This window comes from Hyperolius riggenbachi, chromosome 3, assembly GCF_040937935.1.
Source record: "Hyperolius riggenbachi isolate aHypRig1 chromosome 3, aHypRig1.pri, whole genome shotgun sequence".
Taxonomy (NCBI): Eukaryota; Metazoa; Chordata; class Amphibia; order Anura; family Hyperoliidae; genus Hyperolius; species Hyperolius riggenbachi.
Window position 1 is genome coordinate 249,786,428 of NC_090648.1, and position 26,493 is coordinate 249,812,920.

The 26,493-nt window shown below is 42.9% G+C and overlaps 1 protein-coding gene across 7 annotated transcripts in view; it reads right to left on the bottom strand.

Moving 5' to 3' along the window:
* FRMD4A (FERM domain containing 4A) overlaps positions 1-26,493 on the bottom strand; it is a 527,110-nt gene that overhangs the window by 30,001 nt on the left and 470,616 nt on the right. For all 7 annotated transcript variants that reach the window (XM_068276150.1, XM_068276149.1, XM_068276145.1 and 4 more), the window contains exons 15-16: positions 3,303-3,436; positions 1,262-1,384 (exon numbers count right to left, since the gene is read on the bottom strand). In XM_068276150.1, coding sequence (XP_068132251.1) covers positions 1,262-1,384; positions 3,303-3,436 — 257 coding nt within the window. The remainder of the gene's footprint in view (positions 1-1,261; positions 1,385-3,302; positions 3,437-26,493) is intronic.

Sequence of the window (26,493 nt, forward strand, 5' to 3'; positions counted from 1 at the left end):
TCGCCTATGTGGCATGACGAAGCTGATAAATCAGTAGGAGACACAGGAAACCAAACAATGGCAGAGATGTCTAGGAGCTCATAAGTCACTCCAGACAATGGACTGCTGGAATATTTGTCCCCTCCTCTTAGCAGTGGTTCAGTGCTCTGATGGAGAGTGGAGGGAGAATGGATGAGTATTCTCAAGCTGACACATAAACACAAAGCTGATCATCCTATGAGTAAAGCTCCAAGCCAAAGCACTAAAAGATGTTCAGAATCAGATAGGTCTTTTATGTTTACTCAGCTTTGATTCTGTGATAACAAGAGAAAGTCTCAGGAGCTTCTGTTCTGAATCAGAGGCTGTTATTGATCCAGCATTGCTTCCCACTGACTCATCTCTACATATGAAGGAGATATGACCTAGTGGGTGGCATTTTCAAGACATATTTCTCCTAAAGATAACAACGTGGAATCCCCCTATCTGGTAATATGAGACTCTAGCAGCTGTGGTCCTACACAGCATAGACTGACATAGGATGTCACAGACCTAATGCAATCCCCTCTCCCCTAACTCCCACATCATGAATAAATATACATCCTGCCAGACCTTCCCAACTCCAGAAGGTCTCCTCATCCTTTTGTTATTATTGCATGTGCTGCGGTCTAACGCTAAATGGGGGTTCTAGCTAGTGGCAGGCCGACGGCTCCACAGCCAGAGAGAACAGAAGATTGTTAATCAATATTTGTCATTTTTAGAGAAGAATAATTTGTTTGTTTAATAAATGAGTTAGAAGTATGTGAACAAAGAACATATTTCCAAAATACGGTTGTTATCAGCCGCCTCAGCCGACTTTAATCTAGCGTGTGTATGCGGCTTAAATAGCTGAAGAGAACAGGAGCCCTTGTTTCACATTTCCAAAACCTGTGATTGACAGCAGACTTTTACACTTCCATGTGAGAAGTGTTGTACAGTGTTTGTCACGCACAAAAACCATGTGACCAAGCTGCAGTGATACTTGTCATCCTCCTATCCTTTTTCTCAGCTGCATTACAACCATAGGAAGTAACGGTCAGGCTTACTTGATGGAGTAGTACTAGGAGCAGTGGTAATGTTAGAAGTGCAATAACCACAAGAAACTACATTCAGCTCTGCTCCAGTGACGTTTTGCTGGCCACACATCTTACAATCTTCAGTGTGCAGTCTTATTTAACCTTACCATGTCTAGGTAGTGTTAAAGTCAGCAGATACACTTTAAACAGATTGTGTTCTGTCCTCTCACCTCTCCTCTTGCAAGTAGTTTATCTTCATCCAATTTAAATGATGTCCCTATCCGCCGTCGAACAGTAGGCGGCTCTTCTCCTGGATCTAATGGATATTCCCTTGGCAGTTTGCCTGTGAGTTCCTGCGAAACAGAAGAACATGCTTTTGCTGAGCTGTTGCGTTGCGTTATGCTTCCATGTGGCAGTGTAAAGCATTGAGCACAGTGATTGGCCAAGTTTAGCTTACTAGGCAAATATTTTACCTTGTTCACATTTATTAAAAAACTTTGTAGTGCTGAGGGACTTGACTAAGTTATGACATACAAATAAAATCAACAATCCAGATAAAGTAAAATAGTGTACCTAACCCCAACATTCCAGAAATATCCCCATTTATTTATAAATACATATGCATATTCACTCTGGTATAACAGCTTTGTAACATATTACACTGCAACAGAATATTGCAGACAAAGCATAACTTTAATAAGCTAGGCACACTGAAAAATGGATGCGTTTTAACTGATCAGATGTTCCATAGCAGTTATAATGCGTATTATGTGAAGTGAGCCATAGGAAAACATAGACATTACCTTCAGCTAGGCTGCACATCAGTTGTCCATTCGGTTATAACTGACAGCAAATGATTCAGTGTTAAAGGCAGGGACGGATCTAGGGGGGGGCAAGCGGGTCTCTTGCCCCAGGCGCAGTTTGTAGAATTCTTAAAAAGGCGGAAAAATTTGGATGGAGAATGGCAGTTTAGGCGCCAAAACCTGACCTTGCCCCAGGCGCAACTTGGGGCAACTTGGTCTAGATCCGTCCCTGGTTAAAGGACCTTTAGGGTCCTTTTACACTATATCAGCTGCTGATGTGCACAGTAAGGTTCACGTTTTCCTATGGCTCAGTTCAATTATACATATTTTAACTGAAAGCTTTTTTACATTTTACTACGATAGTATAACAAAACATCCTAAGTTCTATAACTAAGTGCTATAACTTCTTGCTTAAAATTGCTCTAATATGGAAGGACTGACCATTAGGAACAGCTTAGTGGTCTATCTAACATGCTGCAGCATATAACAAGTGAAGATTCTCCAGCTAGTATATACCATACGAAAGAAGAAACTAATCTGCTTCCTTTTTTTATCACTTTCAGATATTGCAAGGAAAGACTACCTTAGTCCTGGCAATAGCTTAGAAGAAGTAAGCACAAGCGCATTTGTGTAGTTTAATGCAGTTTCAGTTTGGAGCATTTCCATGACAACTTACTAAGCATCATCACCATCTTCTCATTACAGAGAGGACCATAGTTCTAATCAGTTAGTAACATATGTTTTGGTAATATAATCCTTTGTCCAGGTTTAGTCACTCCTCTTTGCCTGCCGGTGCTCAGCTTTCCTCCCACACCTAAATCCTTGCTCCTCAAGAATTCCCACAGGAAATGATTCCAATTCCTGGCATTTTTGCAGGAAAAAAAAAGATTACAAAGGACTTTCACAGCTTTGTAGACACTAGTAATAAAATATGTGACTCACTGGCTTTCCCCATCCTTTTGAGGCGTTTGTTCAGACACTCAGGAAACCCACAAAGGCAGAAAATACACATACACTGCAAACTATACTGCAGATTATGTCCCTGGATGGATTGATACCTAGGACCCAGTTGTAAGCAGGAATGAGGATTAAACACATAGCCAATATTCATAACACTGGAACATCCTTTTACCAGTTGTTGCAGTACCTGCTGCCTATGAAAGCAATTGGCAGAACTAACAATTTTTCTTCAGAGGTTCTTACTCAATCACAACTCTGTTATAACCAACTAAACCATATTCACTGTAAAAGGAAACAGGGATACTGTAAGAAAGGGTCCACATACCATTGCAAACAAGGCAAGGCAGAATCCCCTACATTGGCAATGTCTACATAATGAAAATTATTTTAATTCAGTAAGCAAGATGTGCAAATGCAGCCTAGTTGCACACACCATGTAATTCATGCTTACTATATGTACTGCGCAGACTCATGCTAATGAAAACAGGAAGAGGTGCCCTTTATTTACCGCTTCACGTAGACAGAGTTTCTTCAGCTCCACCAGCCGTTGGCGTAGTGTCTCTTCCAGAGCTTCCTGCCTGGATTTCAGTGCAGCCAACATGTCTTTCTTGGCAGACTGTGAGCTGTCTGACTCTTGGGAACCTGTCAAAAAACAAAATTGTTACACTAGAGCCAGCTGAAAACAGCCTGTACATCTGAAGCCTCCATACCATTTCATTGAGAAACCGGTAGCTTCTCACACTGGAGCAGCGTGGGACGCAGCATAGCAGACCTGATTCTTCTTGCATGATCAGACACTTGTTTCCATTTAGATTAATGCACAGCAAATGCTTATTAAGCCGTGACATGTTCAACACTGATTCTTTATTGTAGGGGTGCAGAAGCAGTCATTTATTCAATTAGAAGTATGTGAGAAAATATGCTATACAGCTTAGTTTCTTACAGTCCCATTCTGTGGAGACTGGACAACCACCCAAATATTTAATGGTCACACATTCCCATACCGGAGCTCATTACTTCAATTGTGAAATCAATTTTACTAAAGCATTTCAGATTCAGAAGTAGTATTTCCTGATCGCTGCCTTCTTTAATTAGATCTAGACTAGGGAAAGAGGAGAAAGAAGCTGAAGAGACATGCGAAATGGAGAGGACAGAAGAAATGTTTACTTTTTATATATTAATGTCTCCTGAACCCATTTGCCAGGATTTAATGGCAAGAATAAAAAGTATTTTATTCTATGTCATTTGTGTGACCATACATACACATAGGCGAGCTGCTGACACAGCTGCCCATGTGCGTTCCTATAGTTCTAGCATACAGATTTGTCTAGTATGCTGTCTAATGTCTAGAACATATTTTAAAGGACAACTGTAGTGAGAAGAATATGGATGCTGCCATATTTATTTCCTTTTAAACAATACTAGTTGCCTGGCAGCCCTGCTGGTGTATTTGGCTGCAGTCTGAATAGCACCAGAAACAAGCATGCAGCTAATCTTGTCCGATCTAACAATAATGTCAGATGCACCTGATCTGCTGCATGCTTGTTCAGGGTCTGTGGCTAAAAGTATTAGGGCAGAGGATCAGCAGGAAAACCAGGCAACTGGTATTGTTGAAAAGGAAATAAATATGGCAGTCTCCACATACATCTCATTACAGTTGTCCTTTAAGTGTCTACAATAACAAAAAAAAAGTTTGTTACTTTAATTCTAGTCCTAAAGTGATTAATATCCCTGATATCGTGAAGATTTTATTTTACATTTATTACATTGTATGTATTAATACTCATATGCACTCTACTTTGCAATTCTTCCTGTTCTCCACATGTTTCTTATGTATCTGCTGAATATTAGGATACCACTTTAACATCCTTCACATGTACGTGGATATAGGTTTGTATACGAGACAATAGTCACATGACTGTGTGCAGACTTCCTGCTAGCTAATCAAGATTGGAAAAGGACAGTAACATTTTTAGTTCTATCTGCACATTTATTGAGGAGATCTTCCTCTCATGAAAAGTAGTAGAGAAAAAGTTGAGGTTACCCCCAACTTTGAAAACTCTCACTGGTATCCCCATAACACCTGACTTCATTTCATCTCACCTTCAATTCGTTTTGCATATAGGTGACACAGGGACATAAAGTGAGAAGAACTCTTATTGTAGTTCTTTGTTGTCTGGATAAATCTACCCCAGAGTGTGCCACAACTCACTGCATCATTACTGACTCTGCTACTTAACAACAAGAAATATATGGATCCAGTATTTATCTACTGTATAGAATGGTGTAGAATACACAATAGACACGATTAGATTTATTTAAAAAGGTTGTTGAAAAGGTAATTATTATGAAGAAAGGGTAGTAACTCATACCAACCAATCAGATTTACCATTGATGTTTACTGTGATCCAACTAAAGTAACAGAAATTTGTCTCGTACTATGAGCTACTGCATTGGTCACCATCACTTATCATCAAATACACCTGCAAGACTATTGAAACATGATCAAAAGATAGCACGTTACTCTACATGTTCTCACATACCCATGAGTATGTATACAGACCTTCAGAGAAAGCAAACATTGATGATTTCCTCTATCAATGAAACAGTAAACAGAATGGTTACAGGAAGATGCCCATGCTGGTATCATGTTGTGACACGAAAGAGCTGCAGGCAACAAGTATAGCCTGTTTACTTTTATTACTCATGCCCATACCTGCCTCATGACATTTGGATAACCCTGTGTCACTTGAAATCATACCCGTCTGTTCATTACACAAACAAAAATATAGTAAAATGGAGAGATGTGTGGGTATCTATTAGACATCTTCATGATCAGCGGACTGATTAGACAAACTGCTGTTAGTGAGTGTAGGGCTTCTGAAGCACAGAATTGAAAAGCAGGCAAACATTTTTTTCAGTTAGATGTAATAGTTTTCTGTGAATCTCTGTAAAAGGTATGCTTGAATCACCAAAGGGATTGTGGTATCTGATTACATTTAAATCCCAATTACACTGAGAGGCATAAATACTTCAACATTAGAACTCTATTTCCAAAGAATTTGGGACAATATGTAAAATGTAGATAAATGAAATGCAACTTTGAAAATATGAATATTAATGTGACAAATGAAACAGTAAAAAAAAAGTCTAAATTTAAACGTTTGAAGGGTTACTTAATACAAGCAATGTGAATTGAGGCATTTTTTGGTAGTTGTCCTATAATGCTCACCTTACAAGGAAGTGCCAGAACTCACACTACATGGCAACTTGTGAGTATATCAGATCAGAGTGCCAATGATGACCACTGTCCAACACCAAAAGCATGTACAAGAGTTACTACTGGACCATGGAGTAATGAAAGAAGATGACCAGATACAAAATATCACATTTTCTGTAGCCTACAAATTCCCAAGATTTCAAGCCAATAGAACAATAGTGAATGTGCTGGAAAAACAAGTCTGATGCATGGAGGTCCCACCTCACAGGTCCATCTCCCTACCTTACTGAATAGACATGATCACATGACCAAACACTCCTATTTTGAGTGCAGGCAGGCAAAACAGAGCCCTGAGGAGTGCAATCATTCCAACACGTCTCACTGCTCTCTGGTCTCAAAGTGAGAAAATAGTACAATTACTGAAACAGTTCATCAGACCTTATACTACAGGAACTAAAACAGGAATCTAAAAATGTCTATGATGGCTCCCATTGGTGTTTTGTAAAGTCCTTCAGACATCTATTCAATCCATACCACTATATCGGCATTTCCAGATACAGGAAATATATAAGGTATGTGTAATAAACCAAGCAGTTGCCACAGCTATTTATTGATGAGTAATCTATCAGCAGTTCAGGCTTTGGGTATAATGAGTCCAGACACTGCACAGTGTTGATTGAGGATACAAGATTAGTAACTATCCATTGATCAGGTGTGAGGAGTCCGGCAGCAATGAACTGCCACACCATGTATTTTACATGTTACTATGCAAACTCTATTTTTTCACAGTTTAAAGGGACTCCGAGCAGTGCAGAAACTATGGAAAGATGCATATCATTTTCAAGCGCTCTTTCTCCTCTTTCCAATGATATATAAACCACCACCCTACGTCTTTTAGTTTTCGCTATTTTCGCGATTGAAATTGCCGCGGCCGCGATTTCGATCGTGAAAATAGAGAAAACTAAAAGGTGTAGGGCAACGATTTAGGTGTCGTCAGAAAGAGGAGAAAGAGAGCTTTAAAATGATATTCATCTTTCCATAGTTATATTGTATTACACAGGACGACACTCTCCCCAGTGTCAGCAGCTCCATTTTGCTGAATGCAGCTGCTGACTTTGACAAAAAGTCGCCCTGTGTAATACAATATAACTATGGCTTGATGGATATCATTTTAAAGCTCTCTTTCTCCTCTTTCTGACGACACCTAAATCGTTGCCCCACGCCTTTTAGTTTTCTCTATTTTTGCGATCGAAATCGCGGCCGCGGCAATTTCAATCGCGAAAATAGCGAAAACTAAAAGGCGTAGGGTGGCGGTTTATATATCATTGGAAAGAGGAGAAAGAGAGCTTTAAAATGATTTGCATCTTTCCATAGTTTCTGCACTGCTCGGAGTCCCTTTAAGTGAATGAGGTGGCTTCTTTTTTTAGAGCACTTGTCCTCAATGGTAAGAACAGTAAAAACGATAGCTTAAGTTCCTATTTATAGACATTTCTTATTATTGCTTTTTTTGTAATTTGTAGCACATAACTAATTTTGAAATCAACAGTACATGAAAAAATGTATGTATGTTACGGCCAGAACCCGAAGTCTGGCCACTTCAGGTTCTGGACGGTCAAAACTAGAAGTGGCCGTCTCACTGTGGCCAATGTGTGAAATGAATCAATTCCTGGCAGCTCCGTTCCTCTCCCCCGGCTCTGGTCCTCCCTTGCCACCCTTCCTGTTGGCTTCTGGCAGCCGGGGACACACGCATGCTTCCAGAGTCATTCGTTGCGGCAGGGGAGCAGAACGGGAATGCTGCAGACATTGCTTCTGCCAGCACCCGCTCTGCAGGAATGAACATCATGAATCCCTGCTTCCCTGCCATGACGAACAACTCTGGAAGCATGAGTGTGTCCCCGGGTAACAGAAGGTCAATAGGAGGAGGAGCCAGAGCCAGGGGAGAGGAATGGAGCCACCAGGAATCGATTCATTTCGGGCATTGGCTGCAGTGAGACGGTCACTTCTAGTTTCGACCAGCCAGAACCAGAAGTGGCCAGACTTCAGGTTCTGACTGTAACATATATACAGTATCGCCAATGTGCCAGCCTTTATAAATGTAAGTAAAATCTACTTCAGCCATCTCACAATAACCTGTTTATTGAATGTGTGCTGGAGACTACAAATTAAACAAGTATTTCAGTGAATGTGGAACCCCCATGATGAACCAGGTGAGTTTGGCACAGCCACACTAGTTGTTACTCAGTGCCCCCATAGACCAAAATGCAAATCAATATATGGACGCTGGGTGCTTATATTGTGTGTGGATGCGCAGCTGTGCCAAGTACACAGGTCAGTTTGTGTAGCCAGACTCAGATAATGCCAAAGACGGGGATGGGAATGGGATTGGGCTATAATATAGCTGCGTCCCGAGGGTTAGTGTTAGGCCACCGATAAGGTAGCAGGGAGGGAAGTTAGTGAAAGGCATAAATAAGGGGGAGGTTGGTCTTTGGATATTCACCTGGGTGCTAGGCAGAGCTGGGACAAGGTCCTCCAGCACCCAAGGCTGAGACACCAAAGTGCGCACCTCCATCCCTCCACCCCAGCCGTCACACACTGATTGCTATTAGACTAAGAGGCACCCCGGGGCCCCCAACACCTAATCTCTAGTTATCTGGCTTGCAGTCACTGCCATGTATCTCCTTTTCTTATTTCTTTCTGCTTCAAACACAATTAGGAATGACAGCTGAATGAATTGTGCGCCCCCTCCTACACTAAGCCCTGAGGCTGGAGCCTCTCCAGCCTATGCCTCGGCCCGGCCCTGGTGCTAGTAAAAAAGGGCGCACAGGGATAGTGGACAAAAAGGACGCCGCCATAGACTGCAATGCAAAATATCGGCTATTCGGCGCCCGACAGGAAAAAAGGGCGCCCGAGAAATAGCGGTTACAGGGATCGTGTTAACAAAATTTTTCGTTTACAGAATAAGGTTTATAACAAATATCATTTACAAGTTCGTTTTGAGTTTGTGTTATACTTATTTTTTCGTTTTTAAATTTCGCTTATATCAGTTTTTACTTATTATTTAGTTTAAAAATTTCGCTTACAAAAGTATAACAACTAAATTTTCGTTTACACTTCTTTGATCATTTAAAAATTTGTTTTCATATGTATAATGCGTAAATACCGTTTTCAACCTTATTGTATTAGATATACATCGCTTTTGGTATTAACTTTGTTTTTACACTTATAATGCGTTGATTATAGTTACTAAAATATCGCTTTTAATATTACTGTTATTTTAAGGTTGTTTTTACACTTATAATGCGTTGATTATAGTTACTAAAATATTGCTTTTAATGTTACTGTTATTTTAAGATTTCTAATGCTTGTAAGGCTATCTATTGTATTGTATATATTTATATATACTTTTCTCTATTTATAATATAAATGTATACGTGATTTTAAGGCTATTTTAAGGCTATTTATTCTATTACAAATATATAAATGATTTTATTCATGTTATTTGTAGAGAAGTATTTTAAGGATTAAATATATTATTGTTTATATGTGTTTAGGGTGTTTGTGCGGTGGGGATGGTTAGGTTTAGGCATTACCAGGGGGTTCTAGAGGTTAGGGATAGGTACAGGGAGGGTTAGGTATAGTTACAGTATAATATATGCAATCAGGGGGTGGTTAGGGTTAGGCACAACCAGGGGGATGGTTAGGGTTAGGCACCACCAGGGGGGTCTAGGGGTTAGGGATAGGTACAGGGAGGGCTCTGTGTGAGAGTAAGGTTAGGTATAGTTACAGCACAATATATGTAATATATACAATTTATTAAATTATATATATTTAAACAAAGAGGGGTCTAGGGGTTAGGGATAGATCTGTGTGAACCTACAGTTTGGTATAATTACAGTAAAATATCTGTAAAACCTACCATTGCATTGCTATGCTTAATACAAGTCTAAATATCGTTTTTGTTATAGACGATATTTGACGTTTCTTTTCAGATTTCGTTTGTTGTTATAGATGGTATTTTGCCATTTCATTTCCGTTTATTTAACCTATTTAGCACTAAATTTTCGTTTACAACCCCTTAAAAGAAAAATATGGTTTTGCATTAAAACTTAAAATTTCGGCTATACCCCGCGCCCTTTTTTCCACGTGCCCTTTTTTGATACACGCATTCACCTGCGGCTATAGTATATGGACCCAGATACCCGTGGTTATCTACTGAAAAATTCAAACATTTCACTTGCATCTTCTGAAAATACTGAAGCAGCGCAGATTTGTAACACAATGTTTTTGTGTCCTGCACATGATCCAAGTTCTGCAGCTTGACTCTCCCCTCTCTATAGCTGCATGTCTATGGCCTGGGAACACAGAGACTTGCTAATGATAATAGTATTGTTTGTTTTTACTGTTGTGGTGACTGGTGTAAGTTAATCACTTTCAATAACAAGCAATGGTATTGTTTAGAAAAATGTGGTATTCTAGGGAACTGTCTCTAGTCTAAAAGAACAATTGCTCATTTCATCGAACTTAACAAAATAAAAATACGGTATCTGGTTTAACCCCAGGTAAAATACCTGCAGAGAATACAAATATTCATTTTTGTTTATTTGAATAGGTGGACTTGCAAATGTGCACATTTTGGACACAGGAGCATCACCTAAATGTTATACTGCTTATTTTAAGAACTGAAGTCCTAGTACAATTGGACGACGGGAAAGCACTTTAGATGCCAATCTTGATTGTACAATCTTTCCAAATCTATGTAATAGAAGGGCAAACTGAGTTAATATGTTTTGAATGGATACTTCAGGAATCCCTCAAATGTCATAGATGTGTTAAGATAGTACAATCAAGATTGTATCATTCATGGGCACCTTTAAGGTACATACACACGTCGGATTTCCGCAAACGACCCGCGTTTGGACGTCCAAACGACCGGTTGTTTGGACGTCAAATCGGGTGTGTGTACAGTCTGTCGTTCAGCTGATAAGACCGGGCTAGAGCAATCCGCCAAGCGGATCGCTCAAGTCCGGTCTTATCAGCTGAACAACGGACAGTGTACACGCCCGATTTGACGTCCAAATGACCGGTCGTTTGCACAAATCCGACGTGTGTACGCACCTTTAGATTACAATCCAGGCGCATAGTAGATGAATTCTAATGGATCTTGTTCTAGATGAACCGATAAAGAATGGGAGATCACTTCAGCCCTACCCCTAGCATGCCATGTGTGGCCAATTCATCACAATGGCCTCAATTCACAGAGCTTTATCAAACACTTTATCAAACGTTTGATAATTTACCTCGTGGGTAAAACAAATTTTGAATTCACTAAGGCATTCTATATTTCTTGAATGTTTTATCAATAAAACATTCAATAAATATATAACACATTAGTGAATTCAAAATTAGATTTTACCCATGAGGTAAATTATCAAATGTTTGATAAAGTGTTTGATAAAGCTCTGTGAATTGAGGCCAATGTCACTTAAGTGGCAATAAGGAGAAACTGTGCAGAACCACCATGTCAGCAAATCCAGGAATGTTTATAGAATAGTTTCTCACTGGAGGTTGGCGTGGGGTGGAGGCACACAGAGAAGTTGGCCAAGGAGAGCAGATAGGACACGTGCTCCATTCCCAAGCGATATGTACGCAGCCAGGAAAATAAGGGTGCGGATACAAGCTGCCTGTGCTTCAGCATAATAGTAATGGTTATGTTAACCTTTTCCATGTATTGTTTATGTACTGCTACAAATAAAAGTCAGACTGCAGGTGTGAAATTGTTAATGCACTAACAAATCCTTCCATAATAATTCAAGCTGAAAAAATAAGCAACCAGCAAACACAATCCAGAATTTCTGAGCAACAAATAGGATATCCTAATAGACCAGACCAGACAATGGACTCTCTCATTCAGGGGACCCTCGGGAGCTCATCACAGGATACACACGCGCCCACATCCTTCTTGATGAGCTCTCCCTACTGACAGAGATGCACACTCTCCATTTCCAGTGCAAAGCATTACAGCAAGCAGATTCATAACAATCTCAGGGGGCTTTTACTGGTCTCTGACTGTCTCAGAGCATAACCACATACGGATATATGGAGGATGCACAGTCTAAACTTCCATGCATCAGTCTCCTGTTTATGTTGCTTTTCAAATAATCCAAGATATACAAAGTCGCCTTCTGGTTTGAAATACATAGCATGTTAATATTAGACTAACAGTTATGCATCATAGATACTCATTTAGTGTACATATTCTATACAGGACTTGATTTACTGAGTGTAAAACCCTAAAGTGTACTAATCTGAATCTGCTTTACAATATTTTTTTTCACAATTCAATTAGAGGTTTGATTCAACAAAAACTTGTATTGGGGCAAAAAATGAGGTAAACCATGGCTGTGCGATCATTTTGTGGTTGATTCAATGCTAGGATATGGCTAGCTGAAGATCCAATCATGCAGGATTTTTTTTAAATCTGATTCTCTGCATATGGCTGTTGAATTAAAGTGAAGATACATTTGCTTTACTTCGCTGTTCTCTGAGGTTTGGCATAGTCTGCTACAATTAGTTACTCAGCATCCATGCCCTGTCAATTGGTTGCACTATGCTTTGCCTAGGCATAGGTGTGAGTGGAAAAAAACTGAAATGGAAAGTTCAATTCAGAGAACATTAAAAGGCAAAGAAAAAACTCTAATGCAGTAACCATCTAGGTCAGCTCAACCTTTTTACCCTGGAGGAACCCTGCAAATAACTTTTGGATCGCAAGGAACCAGTGCAAGTAATTTTTTAATCTCGAGGAACCCCTGCATTTATTTTGCAGGAGGCATGGTCTTTAAAAGTATGTGTAGCTGTTTATTTCACTGCCCCTATTACACTGCCACTCATTATACTGTCTTCTGAGCCCGCAATTTAGTGCTTCTTGTTACAGTACCACCTATTATAGTGTGCTCTATTATACTTCCCCCACGATGAGGGAAAATGCCAAGGAACCCCTGCAGAGTGCTCAAGGAACCCTGGGGTTCCTGGGAACCCTGGTTGAGAAAGCCTGATCTAGGTCTATGCTCATGTCAATTTTATAATGCAAGTGAAATTCCCCTTCTATATCACAATTCACAAAGTGTAAAGATAATCTGAAGTGAAAATAAACCAATGAGATAACCATCATATCTATAGTCTTAATCATAAATAGGACTTCCCATAGTCAATTTTTAATTTTAAGGGTTAAAAATCTAGCTTCAAAGGGTTTTATAAATATTATTCTGCTCCCAAACAAACAGATCTTGAACTATTGAATGTTACATCTGTTCCCTGCTTTCAAAATCTCTCTCGGCCACACATCCCTTTAGTGCAGCACTACAATAGTCTTTGCCTGTACAGGCCTACACATCATGCAATAAATCAAATACTGAAATTAGTTCAACAATTCCATAAACTGAATTTCTAAAGGGAAATTCCATAATAAAGATCAGTGCTGTTCAAGTCTTTTTCTAATTTAAGGTTATTAAAAGTAGTCTTTCCCTTTCAATTTGAAGACAAGTACACATTTCCAAAACTGGCAGTAAGTTCGAACTCCACTTCTTTGCAATCATAGCAACACTACTATGTTTGGAATACTATAACACAAAAAGTGCACAGCAAGTGCAGTACTATGTGATTTTCTTGCGATTACCTATAAAGCGCAAAGCCCTGCTGCCCCTAATGTCCCAAAATTCGCAATTGCGCCATACAAACGCATGAAAAATCGTGTAAAACACACTGGAAATGAACATATGCTGTATGGCGTAAGACTGCTCACGACATCACTAAAGCTGCAAAAAAAAATGGTTTGTATGTGAAAATATTGTAATAATTTCTAGCACAGTAGCAGAGGTTACTAGTAGTGTCTGAGCAGATCTGACTAGAACTGGTTAAATAATGACCATTGAAAGTTATTTACTTGCATCAGGTTGTTACTGTTCTGTTTCCGAGCCATTTGGCTGTAAATTGGATGTGTCATACCTCAGTTACACTTTAAATTAGGGTTGGAAGGGAAACATCTGTGTGTCAGGCAAAAATGCTGGGAGCTGACAGATATATATGCACAAATCATGTTAAATTCACAACTCTTATTTATACAATTGTATCGCAGGCTTCAGCTTGCTCGTGGCAGAGAAAAACAGCAATACTTGCAGAACAATGAGTGGAAATGTCAAGCTAGGTTGATAAATAGCAACCAACTTTCAAACCAAAACAACACACACCCCTGTGTTTACTATATAAAGCATTACCATACAGGAAAAGCTAAGTGAGCGATAACACTGGAGGACATGGCACTGAGCTGGGTGATAAGGCTACAGTGCCACAGAAGTACTTTCAGACTAGAATACAACAAAAACAAGTTAGCTCAGCCAGTGTTGTTGTTCATATCATGCAGAGAGTAGTTTCTAGTCAAAACGCACACTCCCATGGGGTGCATCACTTGCATGGGGTGAGGTGGCACAATGCATCAAAATGCAGCAAGCAGCACTTTGTTTAGGGGATACCCCACAGCACACTGGCTTCACTAGTGCAGTAGAAAAGAACAGGAAAGTTTTCTAAGCTGCACTTTAGGTACGTTGTGGACAGAACTGAGCATCCTGCTACCCAATGTACTGTTTAACAAGTATTCAGTGGATAGGTCTAACAACAGATCAGGGGATACTCCTGGGATTGTTTGAAGGGTTAACATTCGCCTTAGATGTAAAGTCAGGGCTGGGAGGGGAAGGGTTAAGTTTATGGTCAGTGGTAATGTAATGGAAAGATTAATGGGAGTGTTAAAGAGAAACTCCGACCAAGAATTGAACTTTATCCCAATCAGTAGCTGATACCTCATTTTACATGAGAAATCTATTCCTTTTCACAAACAGACCATCGGGGGGTGCTGTATGACTGATATTGTGGTGAAACCCCTCCCACAAGAAACTCTTGAGTACGTACTCTTGGCAGTTTCCTGTCTGTGAACCTTGCTGCATTGTGGGAAATAGCTGTTTACAGCTGTTTCCAACTGCCAAAAAAGCATGCAGCAGCTACATCACCTGCCAACAGTAAAAATGTCACCATGTAATAAATGTCAGAATGTAAATCAGGGATTTAAAAGGAGTTTACAATAAGCAAACACTGACTAAATCATTTATACTTAATTATTGTATTATATATATTTATTTATTATTTATTTATTTGTTGTATTTATAAAGCGCCAACATATTACGCAGCGCTGGACATTAATTTAGGTTACAGACAATATTTAGGGGTGACAAACAGCAATATGACAATACAGGAATACAAGAAAACCAGATCACACAGCACAGTATGAGTACAAGGTAATGCTTAGTCAGTCACTGGATGGGAGCATGGAGTTAGGCAAGTTAGGTTCACTCAAATGCAAAGCATGGGTGCACAGTAATAGAGGTGCATGATCAGGTAGGACACAAAAGGAGTGAGGACCCTGCCCAAAGGCTTACAATCTAGAGGGAGAGATAGGGACACGAGAGGTAGAGGACCAGTGTTCGGCTGGGTTTAGAGCAATTGTGAGGGGTGGTAGGCAAGAGTGAAAAGGTGAGTTTTGAGGGCCTTGTTGAAGGAGGGGGCTGCCCGAATGGGTGGAGGTAGGGAGTTCCATAGTGTCGGAGCGGCTCTTGAGAAGTCTTGGAGGCGTGCATGGGACTGGGTGATGCGGGGGACGGTCAGGCGAAGTTCATTGGAGGAGCGGAGTGAGCGGCTTGGTGTGTATCTCTGAGTAAGATCAGAAATGTAGGTTGGACAGGTTTTGTGGATGGATTTGTAGGTCAGACACAATATCTTGAATCTGATTCTGGACTGGATAGGAAGCCAGTGGAGGGATTCACGGAGGGGAGTCGCCCTGGTGGAGCGATGGGAGGAGTGGATAATTCTGGCAGCCGCATTCATGATGGACTGCAGTGGGGCTATTCGGGTCTTAGGGAGTCCAGACAGAAGGGCATTGCAGTAGTCGAGGCGGGAAATTATGAGGGCATGGATGAGGAGTTTGGTGGTGGCAGGGGCCAGGAAAGGGCGAATCTTACAGATGTTACGAAGGTGGAAGTTGCAGGACTTTGTGAGGTTTTGGATGTGGGGAGTGAAGGAGAGTGCGGAGTCCAGGGTGACACCCAGACAGCGGGCTTGAGAGGTAGGGTGAATAGTAGTGTGGTTAACAGTGACCTGCACATCTGGGAGGTCCAGGGATGACCGGGGTGGGAAGATCATAAATTCCGTTTTGTCTAGATTTAGTTTTAGGAACCTAGCGGACATCCAGGAGGAGATGGCAGATAGGCAGGAGGAGACCTTGTCCATGGTAGTGGTGGATATGTCAGGGGTGTGGAGATAGATTTGGGTGTCATCTGCATACAGATGATAGTTAAAACCTATGGAGGGGATAACCTTGCCAATGGAGGATGTGTATAGGGAGAACAGTAGGGGGCCAAGGACCGAGCCTTGGGGGACTCCCACTGAGAGGTGGTTGGGGGTGGACGAGGACTCATTGAAGGAGGTCGTGAAGGAGCGGTTGGAGAGGTAGGATGAAAGCCAGGTCAGGGCGAGATCGTGAATGCCCATGGATTGGAGGGACTGGAGGAGTAGGGGATGATCTACTGTATCAAAAGCTGCTGAAAGGTCAAGGAGGAGGAGAATGGTGTATTTACCTTCAGCTTTAGCTAAGGCAAGGTCATTGACCACTTTGGTGAGAGCCGTTTCGGTTGAGTGGGCAGGCCGAAATCCAGATTGCAGTGGGTCTAGTAGTGAGTTGGCATTGAGGTAATGGGTCAGGCGTTTGTGAACCAGACGCTCAAGGAGTTTTGAGGCGAAGGGGAGGAGGGAGATCGGGCGGTAGTTGGAGGGTAGCGAGGGGTCGAGGGAGGGTTTCTTGAGCAGAGGCAGTACAGTGGCCTGCTTGAAGTCTGAGGGGAAGGTGCCTGTGGATAGGGAGAGGTTAAACATGGTAGTGAGGACTGGAGCCAGATCCGTGAAGTGAGGCTGAAGTAGATCAGAAGGGATAGGGTCAAGGGGGGAGGTAGTGGTATGGGAAGTCTGCAGTAGGTGGTTGACCTCCTCAGTGGTAGTAGGAGTGAAGGAGGTGAGGGGAGGATAGGGTGGAGAAGGAGTAGGTTGTGAGCAGGTGGGAGGTGAAGATTGAAGATTGGATATTTCCTGACGGATGGAGACTATTTTGTTGGTGAAGTGGGTGGCTAAATCTGTGGCAGAGAGGGAGGAAACAGAAGGTGGGGGGGTGGGTTTAAGCAGGGAGTTGAAGGTGCTAAAAAGACGCCGGGGATTGGAAGCTTGTGCTCCGATGAGCTTGGTAAAGTATTCCTGCTTCGCATGAGCAAGGGCAGTGTGGAACTGCTGCAGGTTAGTCTTGTACTGTAGGAAATCCTGGTTTAGTCGAGTTTTCCGCCATTTTCGTTCAGTGGCGCGTGTTTCCCTCTGGAGGTTGCGAGTATGGGTAGTGCGCCAGGGCTGGGGGTTAGGGGGTCGGTTGCGGCGGAATATTGGTGGAGCAGCTTTCTCTAGGGCTGATGAGAGAATTTGGTGATACTGAGCTGCAGCAAGATTAGGACAGGTTAGGGTGGGGAGAGTGGAGGATAGGCCATGGAGGGAGTCAGCAAGGACGCCAGGGTTGAGCTTGCGTAGGTCTCGCTGCCATCGACCAGGTGGGGTATTTATTACATAATTATTGTAAAAATGAAGCACTTTTTTTAATTACATTATTTTCACTGGAGTTCCTCTTTAAATATAAGAAGCGAGGAGGTTAAAGTGAATGGGAACCGCATTTAAAAAAATGAGACAGATACTTACCCAAGGAGAGGGAAGGCTCTGGGTCCTATAGAGCCTTCCGGCTCCTCTCCTGGTCCCCTCATTCCGGTGCTGGCTCGCCCGGTAGCAGTATTTGACTAATTTAGTAAAATACTGCTTTAACCGACCGAAGGAGGCTTCAGAAGTCTTCAGGGAGCCCAAGTGCTCCTGAAGAAGGGCGGCCCTGTACTGCACCTGCGCAAGCACGCTCTCTTGCACGCTCACGCCTGTGCAGTATGGAGCCGCATGTCTTCGGGAGGACACGGCTCCCGAAGACTTCCAAATACCCTTTCGGTGGGGGATTGAAACGGGGGGGGGGGGGGGGGAGCCAGTACAGGATAGAGAGCACCGAGAGAGGAGACAGAAGGCTCTATACGACCCAGAGCCTTTCCTCTCCTTTGGTAAGTATTTGCTTCATTTTTAAAAAAAATGCGGTTCCCATTCACTTTAAAGCTGAGTACACACGTACGATAACGATCGTTCGAAAACGAACGATAACGACAATTGGACCAATAATCAGCTTTCCAAATTTTCCAACGATCATTTTTTTGGACGATAACGACCGTTATCGCTCAATCCGACCGATCCAACCCGGCGGATTTTTTTCGAAAGATAATCGTTCAATCGTTGCAGTGTGTACAAAGATCGTCCGATAATGATTATCTGTGCAGTAGTACGCATGTTCTTATTGCCTGTCATAACGTAACCGTTTGCGCAAGCATTTTTTTATCGTTCGTCGTTCAGTACTTTATACTTATATCGTTCACGTGTGTACACAATCGTTCATTACGAACGATCTTTTCGGTCTAATTTGAATATCGTGTAAACGTCACGAATCGTTCGTAACGAACGATCTTTATCGGACGTGTATACGAACCTTTAGACTAGGCTCAGATCAGATACAACAACCCACACTGAAAAATGTCTGCATTGCCCCACCTCTAGTTTTTTCCCTATTCCTTTACATTGTAAGCTCACAAGGGCATGATGCTCTTTATTTTCTGCCTTGTGAGTTGCTGTACATTTTGTTAATCACTAAAAAAAGTCACTAAAGCTCATTATCTTGTCTACCATTTCTGAACTATGCATCAATGTCTGTGTTTAACCACTTCCAGATACCGGGTGGTTTTGCTGATCGGTGCTGCGTGGGCTCTCCAGCCCGCAGCACCGATCAGCTAGCAGCCAGGTCGATCAGACTTCCCCCCTTTTTTCCCCACTAGGGGGATGTCCTGCTGGGGGGGGTCTGATCGCCGCCGGCTGCTTGCGCTTGCGGGGGGGGCTCTCTTCAAAGCCCCCCTCCGCAGCGCTTCCTGGCCGCCTTCCCCTTCCCTCCCTCTACCTCCCCCTGTGAGCGGCGCAGGACGGAATTCCGTCCTGCGCCGGATAGGATAGGCTTCAGCCTATCAGGTGCCGGCGGTCCCCGGCCAATCAGAGGCCGGGGATCGCCGATCTCCGCCACGGCGCTGCTGCGCAGCAGCGCCGTATACATGTAAACAGCGGGGAAGATCTTCCCCGTGTGTTTACATTTACCCTGCGAGCCACGATCGGAGGCTCGCAGGGTGTTCACGGAGACACCCTCCGTGAACTGACATGGAACGGCCGCTCATACGAGCGGCCGTTTCCATGCAATCCACTTCAGGATTCAGGGGCGTAGTTAAGCGTACGCCGAATCCTGAAGTGGTGTAATGTATACCAATGTCTGTATATTATGTACACATTTGTTTTTACTCTGTACAGTGCTACAGAAGATGAATGCACTATATAAATCAATAATAGTATTAATAATACTAATAGCAACAACTTAAAATATTCACTTCAGGTGTACATAGAGTTGAGCCGAAATTTTCGTAATTTCGCATTACTATAATTACGCATGCGAAATTTGCGATTACGATGCGAAATTAGCGTAGCGAAATTGCCATTAAAATCGTAATTGAAAATACCGTAAGCGTAATTTTCAACGCGAAATTTCGCGTTTCGTTCATGCCGTAATTTCGCATTAAACGCTACCGTAATTTCGCATTAAACCGTAACGCTCCGTATAATATAAAAAAGCCGCCGAATTTAAGGGTTAATAGCAAAGCCCCCTTAAATGCTAAGAGCCTCAAATTTGGAGAATATATTAAGGAGATCAGGAGGAATAAGAGGAAACATTTTTTTTTCAAAAAGACCTTATAGTTTTTGAGAAAATCGATGTTAAAGTTTCAAAGTAAAAATGTATACATTTAAAAACCCGCCGATTTAACGATTAATAGCAAAGCCTGCTTAAAGTTTAGGAACACCAAATTCCTAGGGTATATTAAGGGGATCAGTGGGAATAAGAGGAAAAATTTTTTTTTTCAAAAAGACCTTATAGTTTTTGAGAAAATCGATTTTTAAGTTTCAAGGGCAAAAATGTCTTTTAAATGCGGAAAATGTCAGTTTTTTTTGCACAGGTAACAATAGTGTATTATTTTCATAGATTCCCCCAAGTGGGAAGAGTTTTACTTACTTCGTTCTGAGTGTGGGAAATATAAAAAAAAACGACGTGGGGTCCCCCCTCCCAGACCTCTTTAACCCCTTGTCCCCCATGCAGGCTGGGATAGCCAGAATGCGGAGCACCGGCCGCGTGGGGCTCCGCACCCTGACTATACCAGCCCGCATGGTCCATGGATTGGGGGGTCTCGGAAGGGGAGGGGCAGCCAAGCTTTCCCCTCCCCCTCCGAGCCCTTGTCCAATCCAAGGACAAGGGGCTCTTCTCCACCTCCGATGGGCGGTGGAGGTGGAGGCCGCGATTTCCTGGGTGGGGGGGTTCATGGTGGAATCTGGGAGTCCCCTTTAAAAAGGGGTCCCCCAGATGCCCACCCCCCCTCCCAGGAGAAATGAGTATAGAGGTACTTGTACCCCTTACCCATTTCCTTTAAGAGTTAAAAGTAAATAAACACACAAACACATAGAAAAAGTATTTTAATTGAACAAAAAACATAACTACGAAAAAAGTCCTTTAATATTCTTAATTAACCATTAATACTTACCTGTCCCTTTAAATAAATGATCCCACGCAATATCCTCGGACATGTTCTATCAGTTACAATGTAACAAAGTTATTACAATGTAACAACTTTGTTACATTGTAACTACGCCGCACCCGACGCCACTCGCCGCTCACCCGCCGCATACACTTACGCGTCCTTGCAGGACGCTAAGTCCCCGCCGGCTCCCGCTGTCCACCCCGCCCACATCTGTCACCCACATGTCACCCACATGTGGGTGACATGTGGGAGAGGCGGGGAGGGCAGCGGAGCCGGCAGGGACTTAGCGTCCTGCACGGACCCGACAGAGCTCTGAGCTATATAGCTCAGAGCTCTGAGAAGCATCTTTGTATTTTGGCTCCAAGGAGCCCCATTGGTCCTTAGCAGACCAATGGGGTTCCTTCAAATCAGAAGGAACCCCATTGGTCTGCTAAGGACCAATGGGGCTCCTTGGAGCCCAAATACAAAGATGCTTAGAGAGCTCTGAGCTATATAGCTCGGAGCTCTGTCGGGTCCGTGAGGCGGGTGAGCGGCGAGTGACGTCGGGTGCGGCGTAGTTACAATGTAACAAAGTTGTTACATTGTAATAACTTTGTTACATTGTAACTGATAGAACATTTCCGAGGATATTGCGTGGGATCATTTATTTAAAGGGACAGGTAAGTATTAATGGTTAATTAAGAATATTAAAGGACTTTTTTCGTGGTTATGTTTTTTGTTCAATTAAAATACTTTTTCTATGTGTTTGTGTGTTTATTTACTTTTAACTCTTAAAGGAAATGGGTAAGGGGTACAAGTACCTCTATACTCATTTCTCCTGGGAGGGGGGGTGGGCATCTGGGGGACCCCTTTTTAAAGGGGACTCCCAGATTCCACCATGAACCCCCCACCCAGGAAATCGCGGCCTCCACCTCCACCGCCCATCGGAGGTGGAGAAGAGCCCCTTGTCCTTGGATTGGACAAGGGCTCGGAGGGGGAGGGGAAAGCTTGGCTGCCCCTCCCCTTCCGAGACCCCCCAATCCATGGACCATGCGGGCTGGTATAGTCAGGGTGCGGAGCCCCATGCGGCCGGTGCTCCGCATTCTGGCTATCCCAGCCTGCATGGGGGACAAGGGGTTAAAGAGGTCTGGGAGGGGGGACCCCACGTCGTTTTTTTTTTATATTTCCCACACTCAGAACGAAGTAAGTAAAACTCTTCCCACTTGGGGGAATCTATGAAAATAATACACTATTGTTACCTGTGCAAAAAAAACTGACATTTTCCGCATTTAAAGGGGAACTGAAGAGAGAGGTATATGGAGACTGTCATGTTTATTTCCTTTTAGACAATACCAGTTGCCTGGCAGCCCTGCTGATCCTCTGCCTCTAATACTATTAGCCATAGCCCCTGAACAAGCATGCAGCAGATCAGGTGTTTCAGTGGTTCAGACTTATAAGTCTGATCTGACAAGACTAGCTGCATGCTTGTTTCTGGTTTTAATCAGATACTACTGCAGAGAAATAGACCAGCAGAGCTGCCAGGCAACTGGTATTGATTAAAAGGAAATAAACATGACAGCCTCCATATACCTCTCTCTTCAGTTCCCCTTTAAAAGACATTTTTGCCCTTGAAACTTAAAAATCGATTTTCTCAAAAACTATAAGGTCTTTTTGAAAAAATTTTTTTTCCTCTTATTCCCACTGATCCCCTTAATATACCTTAGGAATTTGGTGTTCCTAAACTTTAAGCAGGCTTTGCTATTAACCGTTAAAGTCGGCGGGTTTTTAAATGTATACATTTTTACATTGAAACTTTAACATCGATTTTCTCAAAAACTATAAGGTCTTTTTTAAAAAAAAATGTTTCCTCTTATTCCTCCTGATCTCCTTAATATATTCTCCAAATTTGAGGCTCTTAGCATTTAAGGGGGCTTTGCTATTAACCCTTAAAGTCGGCGGCTTTTTTATATTATACGGAGCGTTACGGATTAACGCGAAATTACGGTAGCGTTTAATGCGAAATTACGGCATGAACAAATACCCATTGTAATGCGAAAATTACGCGAAAATTACGCTTACGCGAAATTTCGCGAAATCCTTCTTCATTACGATTATGTACTTACGGCCATAATCGTAATTACACTAATTACGCGAAATTTCGCGAAATCGTAATTAGGTCATTACGCTCATCTCTAGGTGTACATTAAAAAGGTGATAAATATATTTTTTTTTATGCTGCGTTTCTGCTGCAGATAGATGGGTTTGATAGTTTCCGACATGTCCGATTTCCTGTTCGATCGTTTTGCTGCTCGGTTTCTGATAGAAGTGAATAGAAAAAAGATGAGAAAAATGAGCGGAAGATAAGAGAATCCAGTGGAGAATTCAGTGGCAAAAACGATTGAACGGAGAATCGAGTGGCAGAAACGCATTGTGTATTCCCAGCATAACGAATCTCCATTTGCTATGACATTGTCAGTGCCAATCCATACTTTCAAGGAAACCTGAAGTGAGAGGGATATGGAGGCTGCCATATTTATTTCCTTTTAAACAATACCACTTGCCTGGCAGCCCAGCTGATCTCTTTGGCTGTGGTATAGTCTGAATCACACAACTGAAACAAGCATGTGGCAAATGCAGTCAGACTTCAGTCAGAAACACCTGATCTACATACGGTCCACTGATAGTGTCGGGGGAGCCCCACCCATAAAGCACCACACGGTTACAGCAGGGGAGCACCACCCATAACACTATCAGTGCACCACACGGTTACAGCAGGGAAGCACCATCCATAACACTATCAGTGCACCACACGGTAATGTCAGGGGAGCACCACACATAACACTATCAGTGCACCACACAGTTACAGCAGGGGAGCACCATCCATAACACTATCAGTGCACCACACGGTTACAGCAGGGGAGCACCATCTATAACACTATCAGTGCACCGTACAATAATGTCAGGGGAGCACCACACATAACACTATCAGTGCACCGTACAATAATGTTAGGGGAGCACCACCCATAACACTATCAGTGCACCACACGGTTACAGCAGGGGAGCACCACCCATAACACTATCAGTGCACCACATGGTTACAGCAGGGGAGCACCACCCATAACACTATCAGTGCACCACACGGTTACAGCAGGGGAGCCCCACCCATAACACTATCAGTGCACCACACGGTTACAGCAGGGGAGCCCCACCCATAACACTATCAGTGCACCACACGGTTACAGCAGGGGAGCCCCACCCATAACACTATCAGTTCACCACACGGTTACAGCAGGGGAGCACCACCCATAACACTATCAGTGCACCACACGGTTACAGCAGAGGGGAGCACCACCCATAACACTATCAGTGCACCACACGGTTACAGCAGGGGAGCCCCACCCATAACACTATCAGTTCACCACACGGTTACAGCAGGGGAGCACCACCCATAACACTATCAGTGCACCACACGGTTACAGCAGAGGGGAGCACCACCCATAACACTATCAGTGCACCACACGGTTACAGCAGAGGGGAGCACCACCCATAACACTATCAGTGCACCACACGGTTACAGCAGAGGGGAGCCCCACCCATAACACTATCAGTGCACCACACGGTTACAGCAGGGGAGCACCACCCATAACACTATCAGTGCACCACACGGTTACAGCAGAGGGGAGCACCACCCATAACACTATCAGTGCACCACACGGTTACAGCAGGGGAGCCCCACCCATAACACTATCAGTTCACCACACGGTTACAGCAGGGGAGCACCACCCATAACACTATCAGTGCACCACACGGTTACAGCAGAGGGGAGCACCACCCATAACACTATCAGTGCACCACACGGTTACAGCAGGGGTGCACCACCCATAACACTATCAGTGCACCACACGGTTACAGCAGAGGGGAGCACCACCCATAACACTATCAGTGCACCACACGGTTACAGCAGGGGTGCACCACCCATAACACTATCAGTGCACCACACGGTTACAGCAGAGGGGAGCACCACCCATAACACTATCAGTGCACCACACGGTTACAGCAGGGGTGCACCACCCATAACACTATCAGTGCACCGCACAGTAATGTCAGGGAGTCCCACCCATAACACTATTAGCGCACCACACGGTTACAGCAGGGGAGCACCACCCATAACACTATCAGTGCACCACACGGTTACAGCAGGGTGCGCAGTGTGGTGCTCCCCTGACATTACCGTGTGGTGCACTGATAGTGTTATGGATGGTGCTCCCCTGCTGTAACCGTGTGATGCACTGATAGTGTTATGTGTGGTGCTCCCCTGACATTACCATACAGTGCACTGATAGTGTGCTCCCCTGCCAGCAGTGCCTGTAAAATTGTCATTTGCTCCCTGTGCATTGATACCGGTTGGCATGTGCTACTCCCTCCATGCACATAGACTGTCCTCCTCTGACAGATAGGTCCTCTCTGTTTGTCTGACAGTCTGACCATCCTTTCTGTGCCACAGGCAGATCTACATTTCTAGCCTTTACTACCCTGGTTGTGAAAATGTATGTGTATTTTTCACTGTAATGTGCAACACTGGAATTTCTCAGTCTTTCAGTTTTTCTTCCCTAAGAACCATAGCAGAGGGAAATAACACAGTGCATTCCACTTGTCATGTGACCAGAGCAGGAATTACCATCATTGCCTTCAGTTTTATAAATAGGGTGCAGTAAGACAAACAAGCAAAGCACACAGCTTATTTGTCACAACAAACAATGACTGCTCAGACTTTGTATCACATCTTGTCAAACAAAGCAATGCTAGAATAAACTGCAGGTTTAAATGGAGGTCAGCAATGGCAATACCTGTGCTTTCCACAAGGCAAGTTTCCTCTAATGCTGGGAATACACAAGTTTTTTTCGGCAGATTTACTGTCCGATCGATTTTCCAATAGAATTTACGATCGATTTTCCAATCATTTTTCTGATCGATTTTCCAATCACTTTCCGATCGATTTCCATTCACTTTTATGAGAATATTGTTCAGAAAAACAACTGAAATCAGATTGGACCAGTCGGAAATTATCTATTGAGCCATATATTTGCAAATTCCCAGCATAAAGCCCAGCTAAACCCAAAATAGAAGAAGACAAATGTTAATACAATCAGACTGTTAAGTGAATATTAATGCTGCTCAAGAGCAAAGTGCTGGACAGATCACCTGTTTCGCGGGTCAAATACCCTCAAGCTTCACTACAGCTTACTTCCTGTCCCCTCTAGATTTAGCTGGTGGGCGGCTCAGTCACCTGTGACTATATGATGCCTTAAGTAGGAAAGAAAAGGATGCTGGACTACATTTCCCAGCATCCCCGCATTACAGGAGAATCTGTGTCCTCTATGTTACTAGGCAGAATTGGAGTTCACAGGAAGTAAGTATTGAGCAATTGTAAATGCATGATCTCCTTACAGGATTCTATGGATAAGAGTATAGCTACAAAGCGAGCACTGCTACACAGTGAGTTATTGAACCTGAGAAGTCCAGTTCCAGGAAGGTAATATTTTAAACTTACATTAATCAACATGACTGCTTTGAGAACTTGCCTTGTCCAATTTCTGGTTTAGTTGCCATGCAGTAGATCTATTCTGAGTATAATGAATGTTGTAAACAGAAATGCAAAATTA